The sequence below is a fragment of the Tenebrio molitor genome, chromosome 5 (genome assembly GCF_963966145.1).
Source record: "Tenebrio molitor chromosome 5, icTenMoli1.1, whole genome shotgun sequence".
In the NCBI taxonomy this organism is placed as follows: Eukaryota; Metazoa; Arthropoda; class Insecta; order Coleoptera; family Tenebrionidae; genus Tenebrio; species Tenebrio molitor.
The window spans coordinates 11,592,227-11,606,700 of record NC_091050.1 but is presented as its reverse complement, the minus strand read 5'-3'; the positions used below and the strand labels follow the sequence as shown (position 1 = coordinate 11,606,700).

The 14,474-nt window shown below is 38.4% G+C and overlaps 1 protein-coding gene across 1 annotated transcript in view; it reads right to left on the bottom strand.

Moving 5' to 3' along the window:
- LOC138130700 (protein Wnt-6-like) overlaps positions 1-8,232 on the bottom strand; it is a 32,381-nt gene extending 24,149 nt beyond the window's left edge. The window contains exon 1 of the mRNA XM_069047327.1: positions 8,166-8,232. Within this exon, the coding sequence (XP_068903428.1) occupies positions 8,166-8,200 (35 nt within the window). The 5' untranslated portion in view covers positions 8,201-8,232. The remainder of the gene's footprint in view (positions 1-8,165) is intronic.
- Between the last annotated feature and the right edge of the window lie 6,242 nt (positions 8,233-14,474).

Here is a 14,474-nt window from a genome sequence, read left to right as displayed (position 1 = left end):
GATGTTTGTTTGAATCCACTTGACTCAAAAACTAATGGATCGATTTTCTTCAAACAAAGATTGATAGAAAGAGAACATTTTTAGTTGTGTTTTGCATTTAATTTCATATAAATGTGATGTCAGGGAGCAGAGCAGTATCGATAAATATGTACCGAATATATCGCGATGTAGTGAGCTCGCCTCGTTTAGTTTTCTTTCGCTGATCGTAAAAGCATATATACGTAAAATAATAAGAAGCTAAATTATTGTTAACAACATTTTCATCATCTACGAAATTGAAAAGCCTTCTTTTCTTTTTGAGGAAACTTTTGATCAGATTTCTTTCTCGTGTAACGGACAACCTTTCCTTGGTAGCAGCATACGGCATCATTAATAAACGTTATCTGTAGTGGAGTCAATCTTAAGCTGAACAAGGTGAGACATGTTATGTTACAACCTTTAGTTACACAGTTTTATGACAGTGATATTATTATTGACACTAGAAGCAAAATTAATTGTTTAGCACTAGCTGGCGTGGTGGTTACAAAAAGCGTGTAATAAACCTGGATTTATACGACATAAAATAACAACAAGCAATAAAACGAGAGACGTTAACACAGGCGAAAAAATGTGCTTTTATATTCCGGAAAACATGATACTGGTGACCCGTAAGTATGTATAACTTCAGAGGAAACCTACAAATTACACAACTCCCATTTGTTTATCAATACGTTCGAGACTGTTTAAACAACGAACGTTATCGATTTTCTACCTTCTGGTTGTCAAAATTCGACGACAACGACGCACAGACCCTCGTGATTTTTTGGCAACTCTGTGTGTGAGACCATCACGTTAATAAAAAATTTTGCAGAGTTACCTACTTCAACTTTATTATGAATTATGTACGCGCACACACATTACATACGTTCCCATTGTTGTTACGTGTTAAATTAAGCGAGCTACCATGACACTAATGGTATGAAATAAGTAAATTAACATATATCATGCAAGTTACGTGTGTTAATCGGCTCCAGAGGAGTGGCAGTTGTCATCCACTGTCATACCTGCTTATTTATTTTATATATTCCTTTTTTCCATTCCCATTTTGCAAATGCACGACAAAAACAAGTAGCGCAATGCTTGCAAATTAATAAATCAGAAAGCAATAAAATTTGTGTCAGATTCATCAATCACAGTTAATGTACACCTGAACACAGAACAGATATTTCCAATTAAAACGTTTCATCGAGGGGAAATGATGATTTTTTGAGCCTTACTGAAAAGAAAACTTGACATAACCTCAAATTTTAGACGTGTCAAAAATTGATAAAATGCAGTTAATGCTTCTGTCCAAAATTGATTGCGGTTCAGTTTCTCTTGCAGGAATTAGAATAAACACATTTGTTTTTAATCTTGTTACATCATAAGCTGACACGATGACAGCTAACCTCAAATTCATCAACAACTTGTTCAGAAGTGTAAACGGCACAAAGTTGCGGCATCGAAGAATCGTGCTTAAAAATCTTTCCTTTGATTATTACCTCATTAACAATTAATTGCGCAGTCGTTGCACAATCATGCAGCGGGAGACGGATGAATCCCAGTGATAATTTTTGCAACTTGTGCGTCTGATCAATTAGGAATAGGTTTGGATATTTAGCTGATGCGGGTACATCTTCTTTAAGAAGATGCGCTTCGGTTTGCATCCTGCGAGCAGCGGGCCGTACATTCTTAACGTCAATTGTACGCCACCATTAAATCCTTCTGAAATCCGCACCGTCTCAGATAGTACGTAAGATACACTATTATTTTACTTGGAGATGCTCTGAATTAACCTTGGCAGGAAAATAAAATACCCGGGTTGTTTTTTTGTCGACTGACAGCAAAATGCGACTGTCTGAACCGTCAGGTCTTGCTACCGAGGAATTCACAATCACTGAATACTTGTCTTGTTCCCAAGCCTTTCTTTTCGGTGCACCTTGGGAAAGAAACCCGTGGCTCGTTTCCATTTCGACACGGCAAAAACCCGGAATCGTCCGGCAAACATTTTAAACGGTAATTACCGCAATTTGTTTTGGCTTAATTGCGGATTTTAATTCCCATGAATTATTCATGCGGCCATCTTGGACATCTCGCCTTTTGTTGGGTCCGACCCGTCGGGGTGCGACAAAGCGGGTGCGTAATCCCGGCAGTGATGCCGTTTTATCTTAATCTTCGAGGGCACCGATTCGGACGAGCCGGGAGGAAGTGCGCCAGCTGCTAATCCAGGTGTTTCTTAAACCGATACCTCTTCTAACAGATTCCAGAGGCACCGCCTCGTCAGGTGGTGCTTTCGCACACTCCACTGCCCCAGATCCACACAAAAACTCTTTCGCTCTCCTATTCTCGGCGGCCCACTCGTCACCGATAAGTGCTATTTTGGAGGCGCGATAGCTCAATTTCGCGTGAGTCACCGCGAATTCCCTCTATCGCGACGACCAGAAATGGTCGTATCTCGTGGTGAATTGTACTAATGAGTCCGGCTCTTGATCTGCATTCATCTCAGACATGCCTGACAAATTCCCGGGACGTATTGCGACAGATACATCAATACGCTTGTGAGATTTACATATAGCTCTCGCTCTGATAATCTATCACGATATCAGCATCCTAATGGGCAGTCCGACTGATTTGTGGGACGGTTCGGAGACAATGTTGAATGCTCCTCCATTAACTGTCTTCACCTCGACGTGAATTGCAAGTACGTGGTGGTTTCAATTGCCAGCACCACGTCCCGGGACAGCACAAAAAGGACGGTTATTTATCTCCAGCTTTTTCCAGAACTCCTCGCTCCTTTCATGGGGCGATTCCAGCCATTGTGCTCGGACCGCCGTCGCCAACAAAGGTGTCATCGCGGCGCAGGAAACGGGAAATCCACCTGAAACGCTTCCCTCCAAAATTAACTAATAACAAAGACAAGCAGGCATAAAAATGACAATCAAAGACTTTGGAGTATTTTGCCGCGAGCAGGAGAAAACTCTTGGGCAACAATTAACAAAAGCGAAGAGCAAGTGGGATCCGCAGTCCTGAGGATCTGGTGGGTCCCACGTCGCCAGCGATATTATTTATTCAAAGAGTGAATTATATTCGAATGTTGCATTAATCTGGAAGCGAGTAGCATGAGCAATACGCACAGGCACGCACTCACCATTATGCGGCATTAAATCAGCGCAAGGATATTTATGCCGGCATGCCTGTCGCCAACTAAAACTATAGCGTTGAAATACGTATTCTTTCAATGCATAATTATGCAATTCATGTACTGTCACATAAGTCTGTCCTGAATGGGTAATTACCGTTCGCTGAATATTCAGTAAATTTTTATTCGGCGAAACGGGGATGCATGATCCTCGCCGAGTCGAACATTTCTGGTACCGAAGTCGCTAATTAATAGAGGAGTTCTGGTTTGGTTCCGATGAATTATTCAGACGTCTGGATTTTCGTTTCATAGACTGCGAATCAACATATCATAAATAATTATAAGGTTTTATCAGACCAGAACGCGGGTCACGGGTTTGGTAGGCAACCTCCCTTAGAATGCGGAGCAGGTTCGCGATCGCCTCGTCCCGGATGGGCGGCTTTGGGGGGCCAAATCGGGATCGAAGCGGACGGATTTATGGATTTACAAATTGGCGATATCGGATTAGAAAAACATGTCGTCGCATTTGTCGTAAATAATAAGTGAATGGAATGGCACAAGTGGGATGCGGTCTTGGAGCGATTCCAAATGGGACGCGATGGAATACACGGAAAAAATACAATTGAGAGTTAAAAATCATAAAGGATAATAAAATTTATAAATAGACGCGTCGTGTATCTAACGCCTCTGACTGGGAGAGAGTAGAACAAGAGATTTACAAGGTGACAAGTAGGAAGATGCTGAAGAAGCACATGTACGTTAAAATCCATTTCTGATCACCGTTGTGTTTACGCGACATCCAGTTTCTAAATAAATAGCATTTAATATCGTCATAAAAAAGTGAAGAGAATGTCACGTAAGGTGTGAACGTAAAACGTAAGAAAGTGTTATCAACTAGCAACAAAAACTTGCGAGATAGTTTGTGTCTGCGCAAGCACTTTTCTTTTTTATTTCTTCAAACGTTTGAAAACGGCGCCTTCTCGACAAGTTCATCATATGGGACCAAGTCAGGTGAGTATGGTGGATGGGAAACGAGGGTGTTGTCCAAAATGTTGTGGAAATACTAATATGATATTTATACTTCTTCTGCAAGTCTTCTAACACAATCGCCAGTTGACTCCTTTCACCATCTTCTTTGATGAACCACGCAAAACACAGGTTCAGACTCGGAGTAGTTGAAGTGTTACTGTCGTCTTTATTGGTCTGAAATACCTATCCTGCAGCGGCACTGCTCTTCAAAATTCCAATTTAAAGATCACTGGAGTAAGCAACACCAAATTACAAAAACCATTATCAATATCAAAATGAATGAGTTTGATTCTTGGTTTGATACAAATCCAACGGTATCTACTCAATACATAAATGCATATTGAGATACATTCGAAGTTCAGGTATTTTTTATCACACTTTATTCCACTTGATTTTTTTGTTTGTCCGTCGTAACTTTTCTAACAGATGATTTCTAAACTCATGCAAAGGAACTCTTGCTTAATGAGTACATTTTATTCTTTTAAAATAAAAAAATTAATTAAGTTAAAACTATGAAGCTCTTAATTAAGATTTGGCCAAGGAGGACTCCAGCTCAAAGACAAAAAAATCTAGTTCATTTTAATGACTTCTTTTACGTATGTTTCCTGTTGATTTTCCTTTAAAAAATAAAGAGACTAAAAATCTTTAGTCACTTGTTCAATACATCATATGTATTTTTTTCTTCTCAAGTTTTTTTCAGGTATTGAAGCCGATCTATCAACAAAAAGTTGGTACTTTTTGCCAAAAATGTCGGTTAGATTTGTCCCCAAATAGGTTCTGTCATCCAAAAAGAAAATCTTGGCTTATTTTAATAACCATTCAGTGGGAACGTATCGGGTGTTCATTTAAATTTCCGATCAAAGTTGGCGTTGAAGAGTCGATTGTGAACGGACTACAGGTAAACGGATCAGCTCTTTAAATCTTACGTTTTTACACGAGCGGTGCATTCACAATCAACTCTTCAACGCCAACCGGAAATTTAAATGAACACCCGATAGTTTCTTTATGTAACTCTTATCATTACGCTTGTTTTTTGTGAGTTTCTGACATGTCATATTGTTTAGTCGCTGTCTTTTGCTTTGAGATTTTTGAATTGAAAAAAAGTAGCTTTTAAAATTCTTTGTTCAGAAATTCCTCTTAACAAAATAGTCAAATGAAATAATTAATTTTTCTGCAAAACAAAAACAAACAAGCAAGTACTTTGATCATGGTAGTACTTTTTGATTTATTTCACTATTTCGTATTTAATGGTTATTTAATTTCATCCATTGTATTTTCTAATTGTATTTTATTCCCCTATTAAAATTTGTTAGGACTAATGAGGCTGTTTAATTTCTAAATAAAAATTACAATGTAGTTGATGTATGGAAACCATCATGAAACAACAATATTTCCTGCAAATACGATCGACTTGTTATGTTTTTTTTTAATATTATAAAAACTAAAATTAAGCGTATTCACATATCAGCACCGCAATTTAGCTTAAAAATTAATGTGGCAACGCTGAGAAATTTTGATGTAAGTACCTAGAGAAAAATAAAAAGTTGGGTTAATTTTTTCAATGTTTCCACATGCCGTTTTAAGAAGATTCATAATTTGTTCAATACCTCCGTAGAAAGTGAGTGTATCCATCCATTGTTACTATTGCCTGAGGTTTCTCTTTCGTTCACTTCACTTTCGCTCACTGGTTTTCATTCGCTCGTAAATTTTTCCAATTCTTTCTGATAACCTAATTTTGATTTTTTTAGCCAACATTTGGTAATTCGCAGCAATTGCCTCTTCCAGGACACCATCAGGAACATATTATAACTCTTCATTATCCATTTTTACAATTTCCACAACGTGTACACAACCACTTTGTTGACGTTACAGAACAGAACAAAAATCGAATACAGCACTCGAGGTTAAGGCCGCTTTCGTTCATCGTGAATTCGCGTGAACGAAAGCTTTGTCTTCCTCACTCTTACTGTAAATAACTATTTTTGACAAGCAAATTTCTGTCTTCTGCCAACTTGTATCGACGTCGGTTATGTAGGATTATAGGGATGTTTATTGTTTCACTAACATCAACAAGTCAAGAGATGACGGATCTTGGGTATGTGAACAGGGTATATATTTTTTATTTTTGGGTACATATATTATTTAGCTCAAAATGAAACATGCGGAGATCATTCAAATTTATTGAGAAATTGAACAAGATGGTCCTAGAACTAAAAGTATCTAAAAATATCGAACGATAGCGACTCGTTCCCAACCTCTTAACGACCTAAGAGAAAATAAAAAAGCTAACCCAAACGGTATCATTACGTAAATGTAACCTTCCCCGATATTGCAAGACAAAGTCGTGCGAACTTCCCAAATGCACCTCTTAATCTGCAACTTTTCTTGTTCGTTAATCGCAAAAAGCAGAAAAAAGTGCTGGCACAAAATGTAAAAGCAATCTAAATTGCGGCCATCAAAAGTAAAAGACGCAATCTTCCCGTACTGCCTCGGCGAACGATAAACATTATCAAAATAAATTGACACAAGTGGAATTTCCATTAAATTTTACGCAAATAACTCCATTTAACCGACTCAAATAATAAACGAGATGCCCACACTGGATCGTGGGACACGTTGCATATGTGGGAATTTTTCGCGTGCTTCCCGGAGCGTCGCCGCTCGTCGCGTCCCGCCGCAGGCTCCGGGTTCCGGGTGCGCCCCCGCCGCTCCCTCTCATCTGCGAGAGCGGCATCCGAGATAACGATCAAAGTGGAGAGTTTTTCCTGGCGTGGCCCGGTCGCAGGCTTTTAGCGAATCTGACTGACAATACCACATTCTCGATTCTCCTCACATAGTGAAACAAGTGAACGGCTACAAATGTAATCATAAATATCTCAGTCGGCCGGGGATCTGTTCGAGAACTCGTTTCGGTTATTTTAAAAATGTTGCCTTATCAGAAATTACGGTAGGCGAAGATACGCCTGTATACAATTATAATTCTTGCCGATTGTGCTCCGTACTTTAGTGCTGATTATATTGTAAAATAATTGACAGGAGGCCTTATTTATCCCCGCGATGCGATTTTGTTTGAGCGCGGTGGCTCGCCGCGTTGCTCGATTGTTATTAATTATCTAATGGCGGTGACGAATTTATCGGGAGGACGCGATCGTCGGATTTATTCGCGTCGTTGTCGCTGCTGTGGTCTTCAATTGAAGACGACAACAATTAATGCGACACCTATTAATGGAGTGACACTATTGCGAGTCACGCACCACCGTCTTGAGGATTTATTAAGCTGTGCCGTCGTAAAAATGAGATTCGCTCGGTCCGGTGGCGAAAACGCGTAAATAAAGCAAAAATATGTAAATAAACGGCGAAATAAATCTTTCGAAAATCTCGTAATGTTTATTTAAGAATTGTTCATGTTTATGCTCCGCCGGCAATCGTAAGATTTGTATATTAACGCAGCTAAAGAATCACACTATATCTGTCAAATTAAATTCACAATTTATTCCCCCCGACGTTATCTAACCGCCGCCACCGGATCGCCCCCGGCGGCTCTATCAAAATAAATCGATCAAAATTTCCGAAAATAACGGCCGCGTAAACATTTCGCGAACGAGGTGTTAATGACGGAACAGTAACATGTCGATAAATCATTTCATAATTTCATAACCGGGGAAGATTTTTAATGTTTTGTTTATGAGGCGAGCACGTCAAAGTCCTGCGTAGTGTTAGAGAGTTAGCAGGGTCCCTTCCAGTTTTTCAAAACTGCGACTTAAATATCAAACAAAATAAATACGGAGAGAGTTAACGGATCCCGGACCAAAACAATTACGGGGTACTTTCTGTTTATTTGTGCAAAAACATAAACGAAACCAGACTGGATCAGTCATCGAGCCTTGTTTTTGCAAGGACGAGATCCGGCTTTTTTCAGAGAGCGGACCACAGGATTCTGCTCGCGAGTCGATAATTAGCCCGTCGATCGCTGATTTACCTTCCGTTCCGTCGCCCCAAGGTCCCCAACTTCATCTTCTTCCAACTCCCCCGAACTCGAAACGTGAGCGTCTCTTATTCTTCTTCACCTGGAACAAAAGAAAATTAAAAGGCGAGGACCGGTGCTGGAATGTATTTTTAGAAGCGTCGAAAGCGCTCCCCGATTAATTTTATTCGATTTTATAATTGATTGCCAAAGATTTAAACTCGTCAACTGCGAAAATAAATTATAATTTCGGAAACTGAAACATTAGACGTTTTTAAAATAAACAGATATAATAAATAGATTCGGTGGAAGTTTGCCAAACTATATGATAAATTGGTCCCGATAGTTTTCATTTTCTCGGGTATCGAATGGAGAGAAAAGCAACGCAACAACAACAAGAAAAAGTAGTCGAGATGAGTAAACAGGAAATAATGGTAGTTAATTTTTTGGTGGGATTTGGAGAAAAAGCGCTGCATAATTAGGGCCCCACGGGAAAAATTCATTCATATAAAAACGTCCGTATATCATTTTAATGAAATTTTATAATGATTGTAGTAATTTTAATGTATCTATAAATATTTTTTTCGGTTTTATGTTCATAAATATTTTTGTGCTATTAGTACATCTCATTAAACTCTTTGGCCATAAAATTTTTTGTAAACATAAATCGAAGTAAAACCGGGCGTTTCGCCGGCCAACTCCATAAATTCCACTTGACCGAATCAGGTAAGTATCGAGTTCCACAAGGATAACTGTTGTATGTGTGCTCGTCGTTCGCGCCTCAATGGAGCTTAGAAACTTTTACTACAATTTAACAATTATGGTAGAGAATCGGCGGAGAACCGCCGCACGAAAGCCCAATTAGCCGTCCGTCGTGACCTCATCGGGTCTAGTTCAGGGCCCCCACGGCAGAGGCCGTCGCCGAGACCGGCCGCCGCATGTTCGCCCTACGCAGAGGTCATCGGGGGCCTCGTACGGTAACCAAAGCACCGAGATAATGAAGCTATCAGGCGGCCTATAATCAAGACGCCGGCCCTGCGGCCTGGCCCTCCCAGAATCTCTCGCGCTCTCTTGTGCCAAAAAATGCGCCGTGCCACCAACACACAACCGCAGAGCACTTATTATTTTTAACCTTCATCCAGGCCTAATTGACCAGAAAATTCCGGGTTACTTTTTATAACGTGTATTTTCGCCATAATATTCCCCGAGATTGGCTTTATTAACGGATCTGGTTTTACGGGCCTTTGCGGCGGTGCCGGACCGGCACCCCGGCCACCGCCCACGAATTTATTTTGATAGCCCCCAAATTAATCAACGAAACGCCGGTCCTCCCATCGCCGAGACACTTTCTGGGGGGCTACTTCGAAGGGCAGGTTCCTGGCGATTTATGGGCTGCACGCGGCGCCCCACCACGCCGCAACATTACCTACGTGTCTCTCGAACCTGGAAAAACTCACCGCGGTGACTAAAAACGCGAACAACGATCAAGACATAACCTCACTTTTTAAATCTCAACCGCAACTCGTCAAATCAGTGTCAAATTTGCAGGTAACACCTCCCGTCCACCGTGAACACCGTTGAATTATTTAGGGTGGCACAAATCTTGCACAAAAATACAATTCAACACGGAAACAAATTTTAAAAACTGAAACGCAGATACCCTCTTGTTCTGCAATTTTTTCTAGCCGGTACTTATTTGTGTAAATCATCGCACTTTTTTCGACGATCTCTTCGTTGAACTGCAAGTGCATGTGACAGCTTACCTCGTTTCCAGCGACACATAAAATTGTTTTTAATGAATAAAATATCAAAACGAGAATTAACAGGTTATATTTATGTTGATTATTAATATTAATTGATAGTTTGCCCAATAAAATGTAAAAGTTATAATCACGAGAGCTATAACTTTCAGCACTCAGTTTCCAGTACACTGGAAAAAATAAATCAAGTTTCAAATTTTAATTTTCCTAAATTAAAGATTAATTGTTTTCGGGATTACCTAAATGAATTTGAACTAAACTCAAGGACCATTCTTTTGTGTTTCTCACTTGTCTCCTTAAATCCGTTGGTATTTTGCAAAGAAAGTTATCAATGCCTGCATGCAGATTAGCACTCGTAGGTAGTTAAAGAACGGTAAGATTTGTCACTAAATCTTGTTTGTTTCTTTTGTTCTGTTATCGTTGAAATCTGCTTGTGATTATTGCTTTGTTAAGATATTCTTGGACGTTTTGGCAATGATGTGCCTCTTCATCAATATTACAAACCAAATACAATAAAAATTTCTTGTTTCACATAACGCTGACACAGGTGAAGGACAAGTGATGTGGTTTAATGATTTTTTATTATGTCCAAGTGCGGTCTGACAACTCGAAGTTGATCGTGTTGGTTGGAAAGGTGAATTGTAGCGAGGTGGCGGCGTCAAGAGGGGCTGCACCCTGTCGGCCCCTGACGGATTCGGTTTTCACATTAAGAACCGCGCGTTTTAATTTAATAAAGTGATCGCCGTCAGAACGTCTCAACAGCTGATGCGGACAGCAGTGGGTCCAAACATGATACGGGCTTTAATAATGCAGAGTGGCCGAAGAGAGGCGGACTCCGGGTGTGAGAAACCACATAATGTGAGGATATTACTTTAAAAAATCAGGCGCTGCGGTCAGAAGAGTTAATTAACAGTGTGATGCTGCTTGTCTAGACCATCGACTATAAAAGTAGTAGACCGTGCTTAGCACTATTCTCTAAATAACTCCACCCTTGCCGGTTGGTAACAATTAAAAAACAAATTACGAGGAGCAGTGATGCCATCGAAAAAAAAACGACATAATGGAAGGCAAAGAGCCGAGATGAGTATTTACAAATTTCCAGGTGTTGGATGTGTGGGATAAACTAACGCAATAACCGACCGACCGGTCGTTTTTATTAATTGCAAGTGACAGCGTCTATCAAAGATAATTAGTGTAGTCTTTTTAACACGACAAGGTCAAATCCACAGCCATAATTACCAACTACTTACCGAGAAATTGAAACACGTAATTAATATTTCTGACATTTCTGAAATGGAGGTGGAATTGGTTTTCTTAATTACACCTCCATGTGATAAATACGAGTTATTGTGTTCCTGCTTCTCACCTTGGTAGCCCTAATGAAGATTGCTGCCAGACGCGATCGAGAAATCACATTTTTCTCTTTCCGCGGAGATGAAATCGCGTTCGCGAAAACGCGCACGCCGGACCTGATTCTTGGCCATCATCGAGACTTCCAGACAAAGAACTGTATTCAATCCGAGTGTTTTGAATTAGTCAGGCATTTAAATTCTTAACACGTTTTCTTTGTCTTTTTTGTCCCGACTATAATAAAGTTTTGTATTAATCATGAGTCACTTGATTTCATGATTTATTACTTATTGATTTATAGACATTTTGCTTAGCGCGCTTAATAGGGACATATACAGGTCTGTTTCACGACACATTACAACATGCGACTTGCATTCAATCAAGTCAATGTAAACCAATAAAAAACTTGGACAATACGTACAGGGCGCTCAAAAGCACTTTAACACGAATATTTTATAGCCTATTTATCTACAAACAAACAAATAAATATCAATTTATTTCATTGTTGTTGTTTGTTATTCAACTTGTTTAATAAATTTTAATTTTGATTTTTTTTTGCATCAAATCAATTTCCAGTACCAAACCACCTGCTTCAATGCTTTCAGGAATTTTATTTTATCCCTTGTTTGTATTCTTAGCGGAATTCAACCAACACTTCTTACGGCAACCTTGTGAAAATTCCTTATGGGATAATCTATTACATGGTTTTTGGAAGGACCGCTTCTTGACTTATTTCTAACACAATTGTGAGGTTTTAGAACTATTACCTAGTTAATAAAAAATAATTATGTTATACGGTTACTACCCACAGAAAAAAGAGAATGCAGAAATCATTTCGGAAATTATGGTAAGTGAGAATCAATTAACAAACACAAAACCTAATAATAAAACTGAAATTTAAAAAATATGTTTCTGATCCACTAATTTGTATTATCGGAGATCAGTACCTACTTAACAAATTAAGAAAATTAAAACTGTAGAATTTTATTTATTTATGTACCCAGAGTTCAAATATAAAAAAACCAAACAAAGAAACTGATTGTACGCTTTGAACTTTTTTCCGCATGTCTTAGATTAAAACATATTTGACATGTTGTCGGTTGAACGTCATCATATAGTTGTTCCTTTTTTCAGAAAATATAAACTACTAAACCTAAATCATTTCTTTCAGAATAATATTTGCGTAATGGGGTGATGTAGCTTAGCACAAAAAGACTCACTTCTACTCTTTATGATATAATCTACTATTAGTAAAATTGTATTTTTCGATTGTTTTTTAAGTTTTGCTTTCGAACTTTCCTTTGCAAAACAAAATAGTTAAACAAAATGTATACATATTTGATTTTTTTAAATTTATCCTTAGACCTTACTCCTTTCTTAGATTTATCCTCCATGTGCTAGAGTTTATCACTTACCATATCCTGGAAATCACACAAAATGTGTTTTGTTGTTTTTCTTAAAATATTAAAACCAATGAAGTGATTTTGCTAGTGATGCAAACTGGCCTAGCTTTTATTACGTAATGATCAATTTAAGTACACTTTAAAGATATTAAACAAAAATTAACACCACGTTTTGGCATATACTTCTCTAAACATATACTGTTTTTAAGTGGTGGAAAAGACTAAATATTTATCATTAAAATCTAATAATAAATATGCCTACTTTTATGTATCTATTTACTCTTTATCCAAAATTTTTTCTTCCGAAGAAATTGTTCTTTTAGGTTAAAACAATCGAAAAAAGATGTTTTAAAGTAATATTTCACGAGTAAAATCCTTACAAACCCGAACATCTTTGAGTTACTGAAAACTCAATCCTTTCATGGTATCTAGAGTGACGTGCAATAAATTCGTCAATGTCATCTTTGACACCGTGCACAGTTCTCTAGTGTGACACATTGTATGATATTTATTGTCATTATGTTCTTATTGTCAAATTTTATTGAAGAACTGAAACGTATGGTTCTCACTTTATTAAAGTACAATATTGGGGTCATAATATTTAGCAGTTCAAAAACCATTGACAATTTAATGAATTCCTTATTCGCCACTGTTCGTATTATATAATCATTATCACAAAACGTGGTCCGCAATTATGATTTTCTTATTTACACTCAGCAAATTAAATAATAACATATTCAAATATCAGAAAGTCACTGTGCGAAGCTTTGATATAAAATTTTAGTTGTTTAATCAGCTGTTCTTAGTGCAATAAAATTATCATACAATCTTTATCAGAATAAATTACAAAGCTATTACCAACTCTTTCTCAAAATGAGTCCATAATGTCATGCGGCCGTAACAAAGTAGACCATGTGAGATCTACAAATTTATATGTCAATGGAAACGATAATTAAGAGCTCTGCGAAATCTCCAAGACCTGATGTAAGAGGCCATATTTATTCTTGGACTGCATAAAGAGTTCAAATTGGAGTACGCAACGTTGGGAATATTAAAATTTTCGTTTTATTGTAGAGCAGTATTCAACCATCTTTTTTTATTTCCGTGGGAGTCGACTTGACAGTATGTCACGGCTTGCTTAATTTTTGGTTTAATTGTACAGTATGTCAAAAATATTTTTAAAACTACCTCATCCTATGATTTCAGGTAGGAAGAGCTTTGGAATTAGGGGATACGTCGAAATAGTGGGATGTTGGACCGTCGAGGCCATAAATATTCAAAGAGCGCACCGATTAAGTACCTGCAGATGACAGCAATCACGCCGAAATAAACGCTTCATTTACGTCGGAGAACTACAAATTTCCGTCGTAAATAATGAGCGCTTGCGATGGTCACTCCCCATCAAGAGGAAAACGGGCGACCCAGCATCATAATTACACGAAATAACCCATCAGCAATCGGAATTTTTCCATCACACCAGTTGTGACACGTATAACCTGACCGCCACAATTCGATAATAGTCATCTAATAACGGAAGACCGAAAAAAAATGGAAGCGTCATTCCGTGGCTCTTTAATGCCAAGTGGGTAATTTTCAATAAATGATAATTCTTGCATAAAACCCGAGGGCGCTTTAAAAAACCTAATTTACGGTTTCTGCGTGTGAGGTCCGGAATTCAGATGTGATGGTACCGCCCTCGACACCTCGTGGTAGATGACGGCACCTCGAATTCATTAAATTATACCTCCACATAATTCCCACCGAAGTGGGAAACTGGCCTCCAATCAATTTCCCATACGCAGAAATTGCAA